The sequence below is a fragment of the Halichoerus grypus genome, chromosome 9 (genome assembly GCF_964656455.1).
Source record: "Halichoerus grypus chromosome 9, mHalGry1.hap1.1, whole genome shotgun sequence".
NCBI classification, from domain to species: domain Eukaryota; kingdom Metazoa; phylum Chordata; class Mammalia; order Carnivora; family Phocidae; genus Halichoerus; species Halichoerus grypus.
In genome coordinates, this window is record NC_135720.1 from 97,611,051 (window position 1) to 97,634,783 (window position 23,733).

At 42.4% G+C, this 23,733-nt stretch overlaps 1 protein-coding gene across 1 annotated transcript; it reads left to right on the forward strand.

Moving 5' to 3' along the window:
* Positions 1–18,668: 18,668 nt before the first annotated feature.
* IL17F (interleukin 17F) lies at positions 18,669–22,890 on the forward strand. The gene is made up of 2 exons (XM_036087770.2): positions 18,669–20,949; positions 22,318–22,890. The coding sequence occupies exons 1-2, from the start codon at positions 20,699–20,701 to the stop codon at positions 22,556–22,558; spliced, it is 492 nt and encodes a 163-aa protein (XP_035943663.2). The 5' UTR covers positions 18,669–20,698; the 3' UTR covers positions 22,559–22,890.
* Positions 22,891–23,733: the final 843 nt, after the last annotated feature.

Sequence of the window (23,733 nt, forward strand, 5' to 3'; positions counted from 1 at the left end):
CCCTTTGCCTGCCTTTTTTGAGCCTGAATCAAAGCCCATTCATGGAGAAGTAATACCTGCTATATCAGACATCTCAATATTGTGAGTTCTGGCCCATAAAGAGATCCCCTCACAGGATCCTCGTGAAACCACTTGCACCTGGATGTTCAGCTCTTCGTATTTTTGCGCAGAAGTTTGTGGAGGGGCCTGGGTGGTTTCTTTCCTGCTGTAATGCTCTGAGTAGCTTCCAAAGAACTTAAAAAAAAGTGTGACTTTATGGGGACCTGCGTCACATGAACTGGAAGCTGCTCTGTAAAGGAGGTTGTGTTGGTTCTAAGATTGGTGAAATACTTCATTCTTCCTTTTTATTTTTTTTTTTAAATTAATTTTTTTTTTTGATGTAGTGTTCCATGATTTATTGTTTGCGTATAACACCCAGTGCTCCATTCAATATGTGCCCTCTTTAATACCCATCACCAGGCTAACCCATCCCCCGCACCCCCTTCCTTCTTCCTTTTTGATGAGGGGGGAACACCTTACCCTGAAACCATGGGGCAGAAGATGGGGAATTCTAGTTTCAACTTTGATTTTTTTTTTTTTCCCCAGATGTGAAATCCAAGTCCTATTGGAAATAATCTAGAGAGTCAGGAGAGGGCAGTGGTATCAGGGGTGGACTTTGACATGAATTGTGCACTGGCAATGAGTCCTGTATTGTGCTCTGCTCAGCAGTGGGTGTAAATATAGAACTGCATGCTCTTGAGGCACCGGTTGGGGATTTATATCTAATGTGTCCATGAGAAATTTTAAAATCCAATGAGGGCATACACAATAAGAACTGTAGGAATTGAGGGGGGCCATGAGTGTATCAGAAAGGGGTGTGGGCTACCATGGGGTACCGATATGATGAAAAGGGGGGTCTCCTCAAATGATCATTTCCAGAAAGGTCCAACATTTTGTCAGGAGGGCTCTTGCTCTCTATCCTTCACACCTGGAGAAACTGAGGCAGAGTAGGAGAGTAGGCAGATCTAGCAGTCACAATAGCTGTAAAGCCAAGTTTACCTTGCTGACTTTTCAGCGTTCTACAAGCTAACCAAAAGAATGGAAGGGAGAAGACCGTGTATTCTGTAGCCACAATAGTTGCTAATTGGATTAAATTGACTGTTAGGAACTCAATGAGTCTTTATATCAGGATTTTAAAAACGTGTGTGTGTGTGTGTGTGTGTGTGTGTGTGTGTGTGTGTGTGTGTTTTTCCCAACTTAGAGTAACGTTAAAGAAGTTGGTAAGCATTTAAAGGATATAGTCTACTACTCAGTGTCCTTGTGTTTCTCTTCCTGCTGCAGGCATTGACCAGCCGCTCATGTATGGGGGACCCCTCTGCAGGTCATTCTCCCCTGAGGGTGTTACTGCCACACAGTGCTGAGATCTGTGATGGCCCAGATTCACCAGGACAAAAAAAAAATACACCCTTCATTATCTATATACTTCACTCAAAAAGAGAAGTCTGTTTACATTTAATTTTGCCATTGAAATAATTAAGATAGTTTGTAAACCTTAGAGAACTATGTCCTATCTTGGAAAATTTATGCTACCTTATTCCTTATCTCTCCTGGATAAATGAAGTATCAGTATGAAAAGATAGTTGTCAAAAAAGACAATTTGATAAGAGTTGCTGGAATGGGGTCTCTCCTCTGCCACTTAGCAAATAACTTAGGGTAAGTGTTGAGCTGCTTGTTATTTGATCTGTAAAATGGGGGTACTCACTGCCTGGAGGGAGGCTTGTGAGACATAACCGAGAGCAAGGGATAAGTGCCTGCCAGCACAGAAATACGCCATGATACTTCCATTATTACTGCAAATTCCAAGTTTCACAAAAACAAAATGTTTCATTTTGATGTGTTACAAAAAACATCCTTTGGTCAAAGCCATTTAAAACAACTTCCCCCTTGCTGAGTTCCTGAATTTTGTTCTTTTCCCTGCCTTTCCACTTCCTGATGGTTCCTGTCCTCTGGTCAGTGTGGCTCTGACTCAAGTGCTTCTCACAGGGATGACCCTTACCCTAGCTCATGGCACTGGGTTCCTCAGCCTTCTTCTAGGGACTGGGATCTGCTCGGTGTGGGCAGTGTTACATCCGTCCTCACAACAGCCCTGTGAGGTATGGTCGTTAGGAAAACAGGACGAAGGTCACGAGGAGAAAGCCTCACAGAAACCAAATAGGTTATGCCCTTCTCATTTTTCCTGAGTTTTCAAACTGGTCTTAATGATTCCAGACTTCCCGCGGTCAAGGTTCCCCAAAGGGTTTGCTCAGTGGAATAAGGCAGGTGTGAGTCACCTGTGTGCTGGCCGCCTCACTCCGTCCTGGCAAGAGCTCTGTGGGAGTTTGCCTCCCCTGCCATGGTCGCTCCCCTCTCCCAGGAGCCAGGTCTTACCACTTGAGCTTCAGAGTAGGGAAGAGGGGAGGTGGAGTGCTGCGCACGGGTCGCACAGGAAATCTCTGCAGAGAGCCCAGATTTGGCAGAGGAAATGAGCCCTGCACTGGGAAGCAAGGGTGCTGCCTTCGAGTTCCTTTTCTGACCTACTGTGGCTGAGTTAGCGAGCCAGGCTGGGCAAGTCACTTCCTTAGAGGGAAATAACTTGGTTTCTTTATCTGGAAAGGGAGGTGGTTGAAATGGGCGATCTGAGGTCCCTTCTGGTAATGCTTATGACTCTTAGCACCCAGTGTCCGTTCTACCCACAAGACACGTTATAGGCCCTGGCACCACTTGGAGGCAGGTTGGAATGAGTCTCCTAGCATCTTGTTAAATATCCTTTTTGAGGGTAGTGATTTTGGGGCTTCTCTATTTTGTGGGTAGAGCTCTGGGATGTTTCCATTTATCTCAAGGGGTTTTATTTAATTCCTAGAAAAATTTTAGAATAAAATTTGTTTTTGTTTAACTTCATTTTAATTTGCTGAACTATAAACCTAGTTCACTTTCTTTGTCAGGTCTGATGCCTCAGGATTGAATGCTGGTTTCTCTCTGGTCCGTTATTAACCAGCATGTCATCCTAGCTCATTCTCTTCAGTCTTCCTCAAGGGAAAGAATTAAGATTCTAAATTCTTTTCTGAAATATTTTTACTATTAAACCCTGAGTATGTTCCCACAGCCTGTAGGAGGATATTAACCTCTGCTGAGATCTACCGTTCTGATAATCGTTCTCCCAGCAGGTACTTTTGCTAGCAAGCTAAGCCTTCCTATCTTTAAGTACCAACATTTAGCCTTGACATAGAAAGGTTGGCTCATGCCATCTTACGTATGTGTGCTACTATTCTATTAATATAAGTGGATGGAGTCCTGAATGAGAGCTATAATAAAGTTGGATAAGATCTCCAAAAATGTAGCCTAAAGTTGGAGTTGAACTATGCGCATAGTTCTATTTTTTTTTTTTTAAAGATTTTATTTATTTGACAGAGAGAGAGACAGCGAGAGAGGGAACACAAGCAGGGGGAGTGGGGGAGGGAGAAGCAGGCTTCCCACCGAGCAGGGAGCCCGATGCGAGGCTCGATCCCAGGACCCTGGGATCATGACCTGAGCCGAAGGCAGACCCTTAACGACTGAGCCACCCGGGCGACCCCATAGTTCTATTTTTTTAAAATGTTACTGTGACTAATAAAACATAATGGACAAAATAGAGAACAAAAATTATTTTACCACCTTACTATAACTATTATAATTTATTCTTGATGAACTTTAAAACCAGTTTTGAAAGTGACACCTCACAATATACCCAGCGGTACCAGGGCGCTTGAGAGTGAGATTAACAAATAATTGTAGGGATTTAGGGAGTAAGAATGTTTTGAAACTTTGAATTGAAAGCCAGAGTTCTGAAAATCCTGCAGAAGTAGTGAAAGTACATGTCACATTTAACTCGAATGGATGATAAAACACTTAACAAATTAGAATTAACAGAGGGATGCTGTATACAGGTTCCAAGCTCCCAAGCAAACTAACTCCCAGAGACAGCAACTCCATGTACTTAGTGATTGGGGCAGGGGAGAAGAGCTGGCCCTACTAATAGTGATCATTTGTTAAGAGCTTATAATATATATACTAAGTGCCATGTAAATCATCTCATTAAATCTTCCCTACCGTCCTCTGAAATGCATTTTACTCTCCCAATTTTTCTGAAGAGGGAGTAGGCTTGGAGAGGTCAGAGAATTAGCTCAGGGCCTCCTAGCTAGTAGCCTGTAGAGTCCAGATTCAAATTCAGGGCCATCTTGGTTCTTAACTACTATAGTCTAACCGTGATATTGTGTTGCTGCCTTCAAAGGGCCGAGACTGCTCTAGGGAGCTGGGGTCGGTCACAGCTACGTCTATGAGTGGAGCTGGTGTGACAGCCCGGGCACCCAGGGTGGAGAGATGAAATTGAAGACCTTCCACCATCGGTGATGCTCTTGGAAATTTGCCCTTGGAAGCCTGTTTGGCAATGACTGGTATTTGCTATTTCATACCATCTCACAAAGTTTGTGCTAGGGTGGGCCCTACAGTTACCAGGAAACTACCATTCTGGAACCTGTTTAAAAATTTTTTAACTAAAACAAGTATAATTTTTTCTTATTATAAAAACAGAATCTTTTCATTAGAGAAACCCTAGAAAATAGCCATAAGGAGTAAATAGGAGCGCCTGTAATCTAGTCACCCAGAGAAAATATACCTTGGATTTCTTTTTTTTTCCAGGTAAGTCTCTCTATATTCCTGTGTAGTTGGGCATTTATTGTTATTAATTTTTCATGATTATAAATAATACTCTGTTGAGCAGTCCTGTTGCCGAATTTTTATGTCCATACTTATTTACTTCCTTAGGATGATTTTCTAGAAGTGTAATTGTTGGGTCAAAATATGAACATTATTAAAGTTTTAGGTATGTTTCACTAAGTTACCAATTTATAGCCCCACACGTATGTATGAGAGATGCCCTTTGTCTGACATCCTTGCTGACATTGGATATCTTGCTCACCCCCACCCACACCTTTTTTAAATTGCCAAATTTACTCTGGATTTGAAATTAATTTTTTGATCTCATACTATGTACTTCCCATATAATACCTCCCATAGTAGTTGCAATTCAGACTTACGGAATTGCTTTAAAAATTCTATCACTACAAACAGCAACTTCCCACAGCTATATAATCTTTGAGAACTGGAGATGAAAAGTCGGTAGAGCAAGGCATCTTAAGAGCTGTCACCGAAACCATCTGGCCTGCTCTTGTTTCCATTTATCTGGTTCACAGCCAGAAAAACCTGTGTAAGACAATGTGTAAAGCCTAGAAAGCGTTCAGAATAAAACAAGTCGAAGGCTGGTTTTATTTCTCCTCATCTTCAGAGAACAGGCAGAGTCACTCAAGTGTCCTGACTCCAGTCCAGACATCACTAAGAAAATGCTGCTCACTCTTCAAGCCTGATCCTCTGACAACTGCTCTCCTTTCCCCATGCCCTGGGTATCTTCGTTGTAAATTTTTCTCCAGCCTGCATCTGCATTACCTCTCTGGGCTTGGGGTCAGAAGCCCTGTTTTGAACTGCAAACTCTATTATTTGATAGCTGTGTGGCTTTGGACAGTTGCCACATACTTTTTAGGTCTCAATTTCTTAACTTGTAAAACGGAGAGATTTATCCTCTCTTTCTCATGTAATTGTCTTGAGAGGCAAATAAAATCAAGTATATGAAAATGCTTTGTGAGCTGTATGGCTTTCCTACCATGTAAGGCTATTAATATTAGAATCACTTTCCTTCCTTGATAGCACTTCGTTAAAGAGAAAAATGGCCCTGGAAGAGTTGGAGAGAAGGGCCCCTTTATTTGAAGATGGATATTGGAGAGAGTAGGAGGCCTCGGTCCAAGCCGGGCTCCTCCCCCAGAGGTGGTCTGTGGGAAAGCCATCCAACCTCCATCATCAGCTAAGGGGGTTACTTCTGAAGACCTGTGCAGCTCCTGAAATCTGCGATGGAGGCCCAACAGCAAAGGTAAAGAGGAGCCTCCCTGCCTTAATGGCTATTGTGAGTTGGGGGCCAGGTGAAGGGGTGCTCTGGACACATGCATTTGTAGAGTATGAGAGGTGTCATGGAGTAAGAAAGCCAGCAGTGGTGTTCTCTGCGTTATTTGCTTAGCATAAAACCTGGGTAATGGGCATAAACATGCAATCTACGGGAAGCTTTCTCTCCAGCTTAAATAAGTACGCCTGTCTGCATGTCCAAGAACCTTCTCAGCGTCTATGTTTTTTCCCTGATATCTTTCCCCATCCACTATCTTCTGATCTCCTCTCGGGTCAAATGCAGCAGAGGGAGCAGCGGAACAAGCCTGCTAACCGAGGAGTACTTGCTCTCTGCTCCCACGGGCTCCGCTTTTCCTTCCCACGTCTCTTCCCCTCTGCTTTCCTCCAACTCCACCCTTCTCCCTCGTGTCCCCTGAAGTCCCTCACCTCCGCAACAATGAACCGCCCCTTGCAGGAAACCCATTTCATCCTGCCACTCTACAGTGTTGCTACGCAAATGAGGGGAGCCCCGAGAGTCATCATTGTGAATCAGTCCCATGGCAGGAGTGAAAGTAACATATTTCTCAGAAGGGTGGTTGTTCCGGTGCTCTTTCTCTGGTCTTCCCCCCACCTCCAAGTTATTCTCTTCTTAACCTGGATCTTTGTGGGAAACATACTTAGAATTTTTAGCATTTGGAGTCATGTGATTGTTTTCCGTAGAAAGAGGAAAAAACTGAAGAAAAGGGCAGAAGATACATAACTGTATCCACCCACGTGTGCACACTCATAAATACCCCTACTCCCAAGACTGAGATTGCGGGTATGTTTAATTAAAATATCAATACTTTTTTTTTTTTTTTTTTGGTTTTCATAGGATCCCAAAGTTGAAGAGACCTTGAAGGAGGTCCAGTCTAAAGAGCCCCCTGATACATGATTGCCCTCTGGAATGTCATACCTGATATTCCCCAACATCTTGGTGTGACCTTCTGGTGACAGTCTAATCTCTCTCCATTTTACAAAACTTCCAAATACTTGAAAACAATATTATGTGTCTGTAAGTTTTCTCTTGTTCAAAATAACCCTCTTTAAAAATTTTTGGTCAGCCCATCTGATCTCTTAGGAATTGAAAGTAATGTAGGGGAGGAAAAACTTTCTCCTGCACCCTTTTAGGTTCTGTACCCAGGCCCTGTAAATTAAACTGACAAAAGACAGATTAACGAGAGAAAGGGTTTGTTATGTATGCATATGGAGGCCTTCATAGAAGAGCTATGAAGGACCAAAGAAGTAGTTAGACGCGGGGACTCATACTCTATTTTAACAAAGAGTGATAAACTATGGAGAAGAAACTAGACAAAGGGTTGGGCTTCTGGGGGAAGTAAATTGTGGGAAGGTAGATATATGGGGAAACTAATAAAAGATAAGGATATTTAGTAGGATTTGTTATGCAGACTCCAGTCGGGACTTCACCATTGATAAGAGTTGCCTCCCATGATTAAGAGTTATCCTCCTCTTCCTAATAATGGGAGAGGGAGACAACTTTACAAAGGGAAATAGGGAAATTTATGCCATGCTTTTAGACAGAAAGATCGGGGTGGGGGGCAGAGAGCTTTTCCTGCATATTTTATGGTGGCATACTCTGATCCCCTTCATCAGCAAGAAACTTGGTGGAAGAAACAATAAACTAGTGTCAACATCAAATTAAATCAAGTGAATAAATATTCATAGAGTACTAGCTATGAATAGGATATTTTGCTAGGGGTGTGGGAGTGGTGGGAACATAAAGCAGAAGTCACAGTTGTCTCCTTTAAAGAGTGTAAGATCCAGAGAACACATTAGGAATAAACACTTGAAAACTTAAAAAGCCAAAGCACGTACAAATAGCTGTTCAAGTGGACAGTAGAAAAGTTGTCTCTAAGTAAATGCTGAGTGAAATGCCATGAGAGTAAGTTGAGAGATCAGAAAAGGGAAAGATACAGGTGGGTTGCCAGTCAGAGGAGATAGATTTTGAGGAAGAGGCTAAGAATTTGTGGTGAACCTAAATGAGCAGAAAGAACCGAAAGGGCCAGTCCAGGGAAAAGAAACTGGCCTAGAGAGAGCAAGGGCTCAGAAATATAAAACATTTTGTGGAGCAGAAGCTGAAAAATGAGTTTCCCTCATGTGGCAAGTTTGGGAAAGTGACTTTCTTTAATGAAGTGGGCTGGGGCCACGCATTAGACTTGGGCCAGTGTCCAGGGAATTGGCAATTTAACCTGGAGGCAAGAATGGAGTGCAAGGTCATCTTTCTGGGGCTAGACTTGCCATCCCAGGTCACCACCCCAGAACTTTGCTGATTGTCAGTATGATAACAGCGGGGAAGTCCAGGAGCAAACGTTACTGATCCCTGGTTCCTGTATGACCCTGGTAGAAACAAGCTCAGGAGAAATTTTAGTGGGAGGACGCCAGGAAAATTCGACAGCATTTGACAGACACTCACTTGGGCTTTCCCCAGGCATCGGCACTCGGGTTTTATGTTGACTAATTCAATCCACCTTGATGCAGGAAATGAGCTTGGCTGCTGAGTAAGTGAAAGTCTGCACGAAACCTGAGTTGCCTTCAGCTAGCCTGTGGGTAGCTTGGTTAGGCCACCCCAAGGCAGCTGTTGCTGAATTATGGCATGGAACAGCCTCACTGTCCTATTATTCCCTTCATCCTGCCCTCACCAAGGAACCTTATGGTTCTTAGCTATGAGGGCGGACAAATTTGAGATTTAAGGCTCAGGTTTTCTTGTCCCAATCACTTTTCCAGGGCACTTGACTCTCCATTTCTGTTTCAGAGAATGTAATGCGTTGAGTGAGCCCCACTGTGATTTTACGGGAAGTCTCATACTTTTTAAATGTTCCGTAAAGCAGTGCATCCCAGACTTTCAGAGGGACACTCGTGAAAATGCAGAGTCCGATTCAATAGGTTTGGGGTGGGGCCAGAGATTCTACATTTATTTTTGCATATATTTTCAGGCGCTTTTCTGTGAGTGTACATTTACACATACACACATATATACCTGTATGCGTATACATAATATGTATGTATCTATACATACAGAGTAAGGTCATGCATTATATGAACTGTTTCTTGATATTTTCAACAAATGTTACAACAGAGCTATTTTTAAAGTTATTGAATTTTCTTGGAAAACAATTTCTAATGGCCATAAAAATTCTATCGTTCTGTATGCTGACATTTACTTAACCATTACTCTATTGTTGGAAATCTACGGCATTTTCAATTTTCCCACCTAAATATCCTTGTATATGGATATTTGAGTGTATCTCTATTTCTTTAGAACAATTCCCAGGGGTGGACCTTTTTTTTAGGTTTTTGTTAGATATTATTAAATGACCTACACAAAATTCTACCCAAACCACCCCTAGCTGTAATACCTGAAAGTGCCCCTTTTCCCTATTCTCCTGTTCATATTGCATGCTTAAAAATCTATGCCTATTTGGGATGCCTGGGTGGCTCAGTTGGTTAAATGTCTGCCTTCGGCTCAGGTCATGATCCCAGGGTCCTGGGATAGAGTCCCGCGTCGGGCTCCCTGCTCAGTGAGGAGCCTGCTTCTCCTTCTGCCTGCCGCTCCCCTTGCTTGTGTGCTCTCTCTGATTGATAAATAAAATCAATCAATCAATCAATAAATCTTTTAAAAAATCTATGCCAATTTGATAGGCTAAATATGCTATCTTAGTTTAAATTGTATTACTTTGATTACTCTTGAGGTTAAACTGTTTTTTCATATATTTTCTATTTTAATGTATTTTAGTGTCCACTGTTTCCTTTTTCTTTTTAATTGAGATATAACTGATAGACGGCATTATATTCAAGTGTATGATTTGATATTTTTATACATTGCAAAATGATTACCACAGTAAGTCTAGTTAATATCTGTCAACCGAGAGTCTACCTTTTTTTTTTTTTTTAATAAGATTTATTTATTATTTGGGAGAGAAAGAGCGTGCAGGGATGAGGGGCAGAGGGAGAGGGAGAGAGAGAATTTCAAGCAGACTCCCTGCTGACCGCGGAGCCTGATGCAGGGCTTGATCCCGAGATCCCAACGTGAGCAAAAACCAAGAGTCAGAAGCACAACCAACGGAGCCAACAAGTTCCCAGGATCAAACTGAACAGCAAGGCCCCCTGGGTGGTGGGGGCGTGGGCGCGGTGCTTACTTTCTCACTGCAAATGTTTGGTTGTTCCACTCCTGCTGCCTCTGTTTCTGAGGCTGCTGTGTCCTCCCTCCACCTCGCTCTGCAGCTATGTCGACATCGTGGGACTCTGTGTGTAAACAATTTTGGACCTGGAATCGATGGAAGAGAATTAAAGCACAATGTCAGCATAGAAATTCTTTAAAGACTAGGCTCATGACTCTTTAAAGTTCCCCTGCTCTGTCAGGTACCACACTTGCTCACTGGCATCCCTCATTTCTCTTCCCACCGGGGATAACTCAGATTCCTGTTATTTGTATGTGTAGCGCCTTCCTCTTAGCTTCTACCCTGGAAGAACAGCATTTTCCTCTCTGTATTTACCATGGATAGAGAAAGGCTCTTATCATTGCACTTCCCAAAAGGCCCACGGTAAGTCCTCTCCAAAACAGAGGTACCATCTGGTCTGACATAAAATTCATGGCACTCCTGGGTGGAGGAAACTGTCCTGGTGATTTCCTTCCTTTTTTGGACAGTACTTTTATTTTTCTTCTTACCCATGTTAGTTTAGGTGCCCAGCACAGTGACTGGCACAGAGTGGGCATTTAATAAATGGTGTTTTTGTTAACAAGGAGATAAAGCTCTGGTGCAAAAGGTTTCCACAGTCCAGAGAATAGATTCAGAATTGAGGGGTCCCTCATTTGATCTGGAACTTTCTGCTGTGACCTCAACCCTGTCTCACCCAGGATTCTCACATGGCACCCTGGGGAAACACCTTTGCTAAGTCTTTATCTTCCCCTTTACATTTCTTCTTTGTCAGCTTTTGTCTCCAGTCTTCTTCCTTCATATCTCTTCACTGCAACTCTTCACACAGATTCATTTTTTCGTCAGATGATCAGGAATTGTACTCTGTTTTAGACAGACAGAGGGAACACACATAGAGAGATATTGAGACACTTATAAAGAGAAGGGAAAGGAGGGGTTTTCTGGGTTTTTTATCCCTGTTGAGCTAAGCCCCACGTAATTCTTATGCCCACAAACATCAGCATTTGAGAATCCTGACACAATATTTTCGTTGACAAATGATCATTATAATAAGCTCTTTCTAGTGGTTAAATCAAAAGTAAAGTTGTTTTGTTCTTGAAAATTTTTTCACAGTGAAAATGTGTTCAACTTAAGAAGAGGGCGGCTGTTGGTTGCTATGGAGTGTGATTTTTCTGGAGATTCTGGAAAGCACACAATGAGTTTGAATTTAGCTTCAAACAAAATAGGTAAAACCGAATTAACGGGCACAAAGAATTCTGGAACTGGAAATGATCTTTTGCATTAAAAGGAGGAAAAAGGATTATGTGGAGTTTGTGGGGTCTGTAGCTTTACATCTGTAACAAATGCGGTCATGTTACCACATGGTTTTCTTCAACAGGGGACAGAAAGGTAAGGTTATAAAAGGGAACGGGACATGGACTTTCTAAATGATCTAGGGGCTCAAATGGCAAATAAGCCATGTATATGATTAGTTTGAATAGCCTAGGCAGAGGAAGAATTTTTATGATTGAGGAGGAGAAGAGCTGTAAGAAGCTTGAAGATGGGCATTAAAAGCCATAATACTTTGAGGCCATTCTGACCCAATGTTCTTCTTCTTTTTTTTTTAATTTATTTATTTGACAGAGAGAGACACAGTGAAAGAGGGAACACAAGCAGGGGGAGTGGGAGAGGGAGAAGCAGGCCTCCTGCTGAGCAGGGAGCCCAATGCGGGGCTCGATCCCAGGATCCTGGGATCATGACCCGAGCCGAAGGCAGATGCTTAACGACTGAGCCACCCAGGCGCCCCTGACCCAATGTTCTTAACTTGTATTCAGAAAGATCTGACTAACATAAGTAAGTGCTTCAGAAGGGAAATTAGAAAGCAGTGTTAAATTTTAATATCATTTGGAAATAAGACTGAGGTTAAAATAAATTATATACTAATAGCTTATGTTTAGTGAATAAGACAGTGAATGATAATCTCAGTTTATTTTTTGCATTTAATTCCTTATAAATATTCTTTAGACCTAGTATATGGTAATATCATTTAACTGGCTATTTTGATAAGGAGTCAGAGCTCTGATAAAGAAAATGAAAATAAACAGAAAAGCCTATAAAATTACTTAATGTTTCTATCAGTCAGTTTAGACTGGGATAAAACACTTCCATTTGGAAAGAGAACGGGAGGTGCATAATAGTTTTGGTCTGTGGCGACCTTGGAATCCTGCGTGGTTGACACTGTGGGGATCCCATAGCCAGGGCATGTGGGATGTTCTTCGATTAGACCCGGATTCTGTTTTTTGAGAGGGGCCCACTTCCCAAGTACTCATGTGGTCCCTGACTCCACCTCCCGGGAGTTTTCTCCCCCCCGCCCCCTCCCCGCCAATAATCTCTGGCCGCATCTGAAATAGTGTTGTTTGGCGAATATACCTTCCTTGGGGCCTTACTTCCTGCTCCTAGATGGGTACAGGGCTGAGAGCTGGTTTGTGACTAACTTTGAGAACTCTTCAAAAACTTAGTGAACTTTTATCTCAGTTGGTCCTTTTCGTGGTATAATTCCCAGAACTCTCTATTTCTTTGCTTTTTCCTTCCTGTAAGTCTCTCTCCCTTCTTGATTTAGGGGTAGATTACTAGAACTATACCCTTACACTCTTTATTCTGAGTCCTTTTACCCAATTAAAAGCATTTACTAGATGCTTCATTTTGATTCTTGCCTGTAGGAAGTTTATTTGGTTGAAAGGGTTTACTGGGCATTTCTCCCTCAAAGGCTTTTTCAATCTATCCTTTGTTTTTGGAGGCTAGAAATAGTTGTTTCTTTTTTTTTTTTAAGGCTCTGAATTTCTGGACTCTTCATTCTCTTTCCTTTTGTTTGTAACTTGCCAACTCTTATAGTACCTTGTCAAATGCAGAGAATAGCATCTAACATACACAACTGACCTTCTGTTTTCCAGTCTCTCCCTCCACTGCTCTTTGTACACCTCTAGGTTATCGTAGGTAATAATTTTACTAATTGTTTTGCCATTGCATAACATGGGTCGTCATTAATCTAGCCTACGGTTGCCCTGTCATCGCAGCCTGCTGCCTGGCCGTTATTGATCCTGCCGCTATTTTAGCCTTTTGCTGTGGTGCTCCTCACTTCTAGGTATCAATTTCTTTCTTTCTGTTTTTTTTTTTTTAAGATCTTATTTATTTATTTGACAGAGAGAGACACAGCGAGAGAGGGAACACAAGCAGGGGGAGTGGGAGAGGGAGAAGCAGCCTTCCCGCGGAGCAGGGAACCCGATGCGGGGCTCGATCCCAGGATCCTGGGATCATGACCTGAGGGCAGACGCCCAACGACTGAGCCACCCAGGCGCCCCTAGGCATCAATTTCTATACCCACACGTATACTGCTAGATTATGACTGCCTATCTTGATCAGATGTACCTTTTTTGAGGATAAAATCTCTCTGATGTAAACTAAATGTGTACATTTAACTATCAGTATCCCCACCCCTCTCATGTTATTATCTTATTGATTAATATATGCATATTTGCTTTCTTTCCCTAACTAGATTTTAAACTCATTAAGGTAGAGACTATAACTGTACAGCCTATTTCCTGTAAGAGTAGCCCCAAAAACACGTAGCATGGCTCCCAGCACATAGTAGGGCATAAAAAAATCTTGCTAACTTGAATGTTTGACCAGCTCTAATATTTTACCACACGTGAGGCTGTGTGTAACTCGTTCTTGGAACCACAGCATCTTCTGCCATCTTCTTCTGTGGGTTCTTGGACTTGTGTGTAGAGTGTTCTGGTGGTCAGGGAGTTGAATGACAGCTCCATGTGTATTACTGAGACTCCGAAAGGTGGTAACAGCTTGGATCATGGGTGGTACATGGGTAGTCATGAAGGGCTTCCACCATAACCAGCTGTGTGTTAATCATATATTCATTATTGTGTCCCTAGTATTGGCACATAATTTACAGTGTAAGAGGTGCTTACTAAATGTTAGATGAAATGATGATCTGGACCTGTTGATTCAGTTCGAACTTAGCAATAGCTGGTTACTAGTTTGACATCCTGATGAGGTACTTTTACCCTGATGAGGGAGAACTTTGTGACCGCTGAATGTAAAAAAGGTCAGTTTCCTTCTTACATAAAGGGTCATTTAATTCTCCTCTGCAATGCAGCAGATACTCTTGTATTGAATCAGACACTCTTTGAAGATTTTATTTATTTTTTTTAGAGAGAGACATCAAGAGCGTGAGTAGGAGAAGGGGCAGAGGGAGAGGGAGAGAAAATCTCAAGCAGACTTCATGCTGAGCACAGAGCTCATCTCGGGGCTCAGTCTCATGATCCTGAGATCATGACCTGAGCTGAAATCAAGAGTCAGATGCTCAACCGACTGAGCTACCCAGGCACCCCGAATTAGGCACCCTTAATTCAGAGTGACTTGTTCCTTCTTTCAAGAGAGCTGGTGTAGTCTTCCATGCATTGAGATTTGGCTCTCAAATCTCAATGGAGATGAGACTACTGAAGAAAGTGAGTGACTCAACCCACTCAATTTAATATGCTTTTAAGGATCTTTTACATATATTGCTTTGGTAGCATGACTGATAATTAGCAACTTTGAAAGCATGGCTCTTGATTTTATGTGCTAGCTTCCCTGAGTCTATGAAAGGACATCTCTGGCACGGCCTTAATTCTCTACACAGTGGGCTTAGGGGCTTCAGTCTGGCTGGAAGGGCTCAGCTAGGGCACTTGTCTTGAATCTGTATATGCATGGAAAATGTACAGTTTTAATTTAGGTTGTAGATTTGGGGATATATATTTAGAGAAGGAGGCTGGTAGAGATCACTGGTCAGGAGGAACTAAAGTTACCCTAAGCCCATGAAGCCCTCAGAAAACCCTCCTAAAACATACACACAAGTACTAAATAGATTAGATATGAGCACAGAGGGCACAGAGAAGGGAAAGATGCCTGAGGGGACAATTCAAGGAAGCCTTCTTATAGGAGTTAAACTTCTCATTGATCTGGAGGTATAGCGAAGAATCCACAGGCATGGGGAGGAGAAATATGGATGAAAGGCTCATGAGCATAGAAGCATTTCGATCAGTCTTGGAGGGGCTTCCAGTGAACCCAAGAGCTGCTCCCTTTTCATTTCCTTCATTTAAAGAAAATGGAGGAAAGTTATTCAAACATGTTGTGATAGAGGAAAATAACTTACCTGCTAGAGTGTGCCCTGCCTTTTTAAAAGAACATGTGTAATTTTCCCTGATCTTACTGGAGACAAAAAAAAAAGTAACTTACTGTTATTTCAGAAATATCTGTGTATCCCTAGAATACATTAGCAGACATATAGTATGTGCTTAATAGATGTTTGTTGACTTAAATGGAACAGAGAAAAATTAACTTCCTTTAGGTCATTTAAAATTATGTTAGAGCATTTAAAGGCTCTACTTGCTAATTCATTTTTGTTAAAAAAAATTCTCAATCAGAGATGGCCAAGATAATGGTCAATTATATGCTTTATGAAAATGATTATTTATTAAGCATCAGTAGGATTTTAAGCATGGGGTTAAAATAGAATTTGTTCAGGGAGTCTATTAAACTACCTGGGGAGATAATTCTGAATCTCTTACTGATGTCATTAATTTCTTTGGTTTCGTTTTCCCATTCATAAAATGGAGGTAAAGATAGTCCTGTCGTTTAACACCAAGGACCCTGTAAGGATAACATATCTCCCACTTAAATCATGGTTCATATCGCATGACTGGAAAGTAGAACATATGGTGCGTGACAAGAGTTGTTAGCCGTTTGGGGAAGAACAAAAAGATCATGACAGCAATTTGTAATTTGGTTCATCTCTGTAGTAAATTAGTTAAGAATTTTGCCGTAATTTGAGGGCAAGGGGGGGGTGGAAGTAAAGGAAGATTTGGTCCTTTTTCCGTCATCCCCTTTTAGGGTCCCTCTCTGATTCCCCTTCAGGAAGTGGAATAGAAAAAAAAAAAAACTACATTCGTCAGTAACTCTGGGGTAACCACAACTAAGACAGTAAGGAGGTCAGTTGAAATAAGGACAGTGATTGCTATAAAACTGACAGGTACTCTCCTTGACACGGCACAGGCATATACAGGGTGACACACACACACAGGAAGAATTACTACACAAAGCAGGCAACCAGAGCAAAATGACAATGACCATCCTGCGCGACACGGCCATGGTGAGTAAAAATAATTCCTGTTTCGTAGCCGTCATCCCTAGGACTTCAGGAGAGCAGATTTCTAAAGAATTAGGCCTGATTGGCGTCTTTATTGGGAATATTTCTTAAGGACAGACTGACTTTAATTTTGACCCCTGTCTGGTGGAGAAAAAGAACAAATAACTAGAAGTTATAATGGGGTGCAAAACATAGCTCCTCATATGGTGGCTTTTGCATAGGTAGTTGATAGCTTGCTCAACTCTGGTGTCACAGACAGCTGGACGTGATCTCCCCTGTGGCCACCATTATAGAGTTAGATCGGTCTAAAGCTCCTATCTCATCATGGGGACTTCCAGCCTTTTAGATAGTACACATGTATTTTCACCAAGGAAAGTGGGTCCTCAAAAGCTTTAATGATTCCCTTAAGACTACAAGTCGACAAAGAGTGCCCAGGGTGAAGGAAGTGAAACCACTCAGTATTGAACTTTGGATAGCTCCCAGAGGAGGGAAATTTGCTAGGTCTCAGATAGCTGATTATTTTTGCATTGTCTCATTCCTCACGGAGGAGGAGAGAGATGTTAGTATGATGGAAATCTACCTCTCCTGGGTCTAGAATCTTGCCTGGCATTAGTCAGGTAAAGTCTGGGAAGAATATAATGTAGAGGAGCTTGAAAACAGGGCTTGGGAAATTATATGCCATATTATTGGCTTAAATAAGCCCTCTTTTTTTTTTTCCTCCATTTACAAGTCATGTAACTTAAAAGAGCTTGGATTTCATAAAAGATCATGGCATATGGTGATGATAATTCTATGTTATATTTATGTATTATTTTAGAGAATACCAGAAATGCAGCAAAGTGCAGTAGTTAGGGAGCATAAGCTTTGGAGTCAGACAGATCTGGCTTCACTACTTACTAAATGTGGGATTTGGGGTAAATTACTTAGCTGCTCTGTGCATAATTATTCCCTTAACTGTATAGGGGAATAATAATGGCATTTCCCTCAGAGGTTTTCTTGGGGGATTAATTGATATCATTGAGAATGACTAAATCTGTCCTCTGAAATGGCTTAGTTTTTAGTTAAATTGGTCATTTTAATATATTAGCCAATAAGGATAGAGAAAGCATTCAATGTGTTAAATATTAATATTAGTAATATTATTATTTTTACCTCTGAAACTCTTGTCAGCCCAGGGAAGTGGATTGGGACTACTTTTTCCATCATACAGATGAAAAACAGCTCAATTAAGCCAAGTGATTTAACATCACTGGGTACTGTACACGTAAGAACTGGGATATGAATCTAGGTTTACCAACCTCAAGTACAGTATGGTTCTCCTTGAGTGGTTCAGAGGCAGGATTTCTGAATTTGAAGCCATTGTGTCTAAACAAATCTGTCGGATAGTTTTGTGCTCTAAAGCCATTTCTATTTCTGGTTTGTTTGAAGTAATCTGTTGGGCCATCTGCTAGAAACATGGTGGTTCGAGGGGCATTAGAATAGGATTAGAAGCTGGGAGGTACAGGCAGGTAAGACATATTCGGTAAGCAGTTGAGACAAATTCTTGTGTGCCTAGGAACTGGCCAGGCTCTGGAGCACATTCCTACCCAGGGGTGAGCACACGTCACAGAGAAGTTCAGGAGACAAATACTCAGATGGGCTCAGGTGAACTTGCAGTAGAGTTGGGCTGTCGATGTCCTGACAGTGCCCACCTTCACTGATGTGTTCTCCTGCCTCTGTTTCCTGTTGTACAGAGTAGGAGTGATACCTATTTATCTGCCTCAGAGGTGGCCTATAAGAATTCAAATCTATAAGATGCTCTGAACCTCTCAGAGAAGAAGTGCTGTGTATGTCATTCTTAAGAATCAGCAAGAGCCATATCAAAGCCTCTGGCGCATAACCACTAAAATCTACAGTTTCAGATCAAAAGCTTTGTGGAGCAAACTAGAGTGATTTGCAGGCATCATCTGATTTCCTGATAAAGAGCTCTGTGACCTTCAACGCTCATGCAATTCTGACACAGCTGCCACATTGCTTACAATGCTTGCCTCCTCCTGTGGGACAAAGCTAAGATTAAACACCACGAGTGGCTATATATTGATAATAATAATGGACTTCAATAGCAACAGTACTGACCACTGACACCTAGGTTTGAGTCCCCAGACTGGCACCAACAGGCTGGTGAACCCAACCAAGTTGTGTTGTTACTTTCCAGGCATGACTCTTTCACCGGTCTCATTGGGATAATTCATACTAGCTCTGCCTACCTCGTGAGGGAGTTGTGAGAATCCAGTATTCAAAGAGATGTGAAGGTGTGTTCTAACATACTCCAAGAATATAAGCAAATATAAGGATTTGTTAGAAGCATGGAAATGATTGCTGAATCATAGAACCCAAAAATACAGTGACTTTAAAGCTTTGATGATGAAAGCTAGAAGTGACTCAGTGAATTTGATACCAAAGAGGAAAGAGGAAACACACAGGAGGAATTTCCTTAAGAAACCAAAGGAAGTGATTGGTAGACTTGGGAAGCTAAGAACCCTCTGGTCTAAGTAGGCATCTTTTACCTTTTTCGAACTTATTTCATAGCACTTTGTCTAGACAGAAGATGCATGAGGGCAAATTCCACATCTTTCCTGGCCACTGCACATCCTCAGACAGGTTGACCTACTGGCTGCCTGTGTTGAATCCTTGCCCCGTGCTGACAGTGCTTTTCCTGCCTTATGTGGATCATATCATTTAATCTTTACATTTTCTGGCGGAAGAAATTGAATCACAGCCAGTCAGAGTCCTGAAACTGAGTTATGGACTCAGGACATCTGACTCTAGAGCATGTGTCCCAAGTCACCACATAAAGAGTCAAGAAAGAGTTGAATGAATGAATGATTGTAGTAGATGAAAGTGGACAAGTGCTGATTATCTGAAGGCAAATCAGCCTACTTCAGGCTTATCAAAGTCAATCTTGCTTTCAACTTCTTTTTAGTATCTGCTACATTAGTACAGGAAATTGACACAGTGACCTTTCTGCGTACTCTCGTCATTTCTTGCCTTCAGCATCTGCAAAATACAAAAAGGAGGTCCTTTAAGCAGACATGTCTAATCACCTCCCCTACCGTAGCCTGTGGAAGGTGTGAGCCTGAACAACACTGAACCCAGAGAATGAAAGCAACTCAGCTTCAGCTCTTGTTCTGCATTATGTTGAGAGTTGGTGATAGGCCTTGTCCATCCCCAGTAAGTTTCGGTGGTGACAGTGGGGTGAGCAGAACGTGGTTGCAACAAAGGGAAGCTGGAGAGATTTTTAGCTCTTCTTTTAGGGAAGTCTTCACAGAGCACTTTCTTTCTTTGTGCATTCCTGTAACACCAGATAGACCAATATTTCAGTGTAAGCATAAAGAATATATGTTCCAGAGCTAAAGACAAATAGTTCTCATATTCTCTGTTGTTGTGCATCATTAGTGGCCCTGCTTCTTTCAATGAACATGGATAATTGAAACTTTGCTATAGTTGGTTTTGCACAGTGTTTTTCTTAATGCTTTGAATTTGACTGTATTGTTTTGTTCATTCATTCACTCACCTGCTCTTCCATTCATCCAGAAAGTATTTGTGGAACACCTATTCTGTGGTATGTTCTCCTGCAGGAACTTATAATCCAGTAGGTGTCTGACCTGAACAAAAATGATACATTTCCAGACAGTAAAGACATAGCACTTGAATGCTATGGCTTCAATGCTAGATGGCAAGTGCTTTATGATTTAAGGAAAATGAACATATTTCTAATTGAATGACTTTAGAGACAGTTCCTGGAGAAGACCACCTCTGGGTGGGGCCTTGATGGAAGGGTAGGCTTCCATCAAGGTAGAGATGAGGTAGTGTATTCTAGGTGGAGGGATGGCTGGGAGGAAGGATTTTGTGGAGAATTCATGAAATATGAGGTTGGAAATAAAAACAAGAATTATCATTTATTAATCCTTTTTTATTAGATAAATTTATGGGCACTTTATAATAGAATATTACATTTAATCTTGTGAATATTATTATAAAGCAAGTATTATAATCCAGCTGGAAAGAAGAGAAACCAGAGGTTCAGTGATGAGGCCAGGTCAAGATTTAAACCCAGTCCCAGATCCTGATACCTTTCTGTCCCACATTGAGGAGCTCTTAGACTCTGGGAGGCTCAATCACCAAGCTAATGAGTTTACTACTCATTTTGGCACCCTGATATCTTCATGTGTGACTGTTCCCATTTCCAGGTGAGGACCTGAGGTTCAGAAAGAAGCCGTGGTCCCATAAAACACTGGGGATCCTGAGTTCAGCTAGAGCATGGGTTGCCTCTTGCCAGCAAATGACATCAGAGTCCCTAACCAACTCAACCTTCTCTATTTTCCAGGTCAAGTCCCTGCTCCTGGTGGTGTTGGGGCTCACCTTCCTGAGGGAGGTGGCAGCTCGAAAAAACCCAAAAGCAGGGGATGCTGCCCTGTGCCCTCCTCTGGAGGATAACAGTGTGAGGGTTGACATCCGCATCCTCAGGCAAAACCAGGGTATTTCCATCTCAAATGATTTTCAGAACCGCTCCAGCTCCCCTTGGGATTACAAGTAAGTGTAAATGAGAATGATCTTCACGTTCTTTTGAAAAATATGTTAATTTATTCTAATGTAAAAAATTTAGAAAATATAGAAAAAAAATAAAAGCCCTAATATTTACTCTTAAAAACAGAAACCCCAACTTTGCCTGGGAGCTCACATTTTTTCCTGCTGTTTTGGGCTAGGTCCTCCTGTGTGGTCAGAGGTCCTGCTATTTTGCTTCCAACTTCTCACTGACTCTCTGCCTTTTCCTGCTTCATGATGCCCTAGGTTGGAAGTGACAAGCTTTCTGTGCTGGAAGAGAGGGCTCTTTAAAGCGGCCCATATAATGATCTCTGCATGGGGTTAAGTGGGAGCCAGAAAAGTCAGTGTGGAGTGATCCACTCAGATTAGACATCAGTCTTCAAGGAATGAGGAGGAGGGCAGAGTAGACAAGAAAGGCCAGTTTGGGAAAGGGGATGCAAGATGGGGATGGGATGTTCAGGGTACTGTCCTGTGATATTGTCTGATGTGTCGGATCTTGGAATACTAAGCATTCATCTATATGCTCCAGATAGAAGTCTGAGAACAGATTCCAGGGACAATTAGAAGTGCTTCTGGGGCGGGGCACCTGGGTGGCTCAGTCATTGGGTGTCTGCCTTCGGCTCGGGTCATGATCCCAGCGTCCTGGGATCGAGCCCCGCATCAGGCTCCCTGCTCTGTGGGAAGCCTGCTTCTCCCTCTCCCACTCCCCCTGCTTGTGTTCCCTCTCTCGCTGTGTCTCTCCCTGTCAAATAAATAAATAAAATCTTTAAAAAAAAAAAAAAGTGCTTCTGGGGCTCCTGTATGGCTTCCTAGAGGAAGGGAGTATGTATGGTGGTGGCAAGTTGGCTGGCATGATTTTGCTGCCTTTGTACCTCCTGGCAGAGGGGGCTTTGAAGGGAGAAACAGGGAATGTGCTGGATTCACAGACTGCTGGGGCTTTGGCTTTCCTTTCCAAGCAGCAGGCTTCGTAGATTTTATATTAGGAGACCTACTAGTGATATTCCATATATCTAGGCAAAGGATGAATAATAATTATAATAATAACAACAGTGTAAGGAAAAATAAAAGAGCTGACATTTATTGAATGCCAACATGTAGCCTTTTGTGTGCATTTGTATCACTGAATATCCTCAGAAGTCCGATGAGAGAGACCTGTGAGAACCCCCATTTTAGAGTGGAGGAAACAGGCTTAGGCAGTTAAGCACCCGCCTGGAGGGCTGTGGATGAATCCAGGCCATCTGGCTGCAGCCCTGGGTTGCTCGGAAATGCCTCCCTGCCCAGGGGCGCGGGGCGCTCACATCTGTCCATCTCCCTCTCCCTTGTCTCACCATCTGCTTTTGTCCGCTCCCCCTGCAGCATCACCCGGGACCCCCACCGGTTCCCCTCGGAGATTGCAGAGGCCCAGTGCAGGTACTCGGGCTGCGTCAATGCCGAGGGGCAGGAAGACAGCTCCATGAATTCTGTTCCCATCCAGCAGGAGTTCCTGGTCCTGCGGAGGGAGCCCCGGGGCTGCACTCGCTCCTTCCGGCTGGAGAAAGTGCTGGTGACGGTGGGCTGCACCTGTGTCACCCCCATCGTGCGCTATGTGCGCGCCTGAACGTCCGCTTGGCTGAAGAAGCCCTGCAATACCACTCCCAGAGCTCTGCAGCTAGTCCTCTGTGGTCCCAGTTCTCTCCACTTCATCGGCCTCTTGATAAGACTGGGCGGAATTCTCAGAGCTCTGTATTAGATAGAGTGTCAACTTTCTGGGGGCGCTTCCAGATCATAACCTAGTCCTGAGCTGTTCCACTGTCCCAAACCCTTGAAAATGGACGGAGGAGAAGGAAGGCGCGCATAGCCCTGCCGTCGCTGTGATTCGGTGCCATTCCCGGCGAATTCTGTTGCAAATTCTGTTCCGTGTGGATGAAGATGCAGAAAATGTAACCACAGTATGAGTATGTGGGAGGGGGTGAGGGGTGGGGTGGGGTGGGAGGGATGGGGTAAGGCTCTAGTACACATCCTTATTAAGATTTACTCAATAGAGGTTGGCCTGATGCTCCTATTTTTAAGGAAACTGTCCATCTGTTTATGATGTATTTTTATATAAAATTTTAGGAGAAAAATTAATATATCAAGTATTAATATAATAAAGTATTAATGATTGAAAAATACTTCAGGTGTTTCTTTCCAGTCTTGGCTTGTATTCACAGAGCTTGGAGCCCTCAAGATTGTGAAATTCTAAATACTTGTCATTTGTTTTTCATATTTTCTCATAAGTTCCTCATTAGAGGACTACTGTTAGTGTTATTTTATTATTATTATTATCATCATTACTCTGTGTGTGTGTGTATGTGTGTGATCTTGGGGACTTGTTTCCTCAGCTTCATTGAGATAAATTGGCAAATAATATTATGTAAGTTTATAGCGTACAGCATGATGACTGTCTTTCTATATGTAGTGAAATGATCACCACAATAAGGTAGTTAACACTTGCATCACCTCACATTTTTACCTGTGTGTGTGTGTGTGTGTGTGTGTGTGTGTGTATGTAGTGAGAACATTTAAGATCTACTCTCAGCAAATTTCAAGTATACAATACAGTATTGGTAACTATAGTCACCATGCTATACATTAAACCCCAGGACTTATTCATCTTATAAATAACTTTGTACCCTTTGACCAACATCTCCCCATTTCTCCACCCCCAGCCCCCAGCTTCTGGCAATTACTGTTCTCTCTGTTTCTATGAGATAGTTATTTTATTATTAATGGTACTTGGGGGTTACATGGAGA

Coding starts and splice junctions, on each gene's coding strand:
- IL17F (XM_036087770.2), top strand. CDS start 20,699: ATGACATCAGAGTCCCTAACCAACTCAACCTTCTCTATTTTCCAGGTC. Junction 20,950..22,317: donor AGCTCCCCTTGGGATTACAA/GTAAGTGTAAAT, acceptor CTCCCCCTGCAG/CATCACCCGGGACCCCCACC.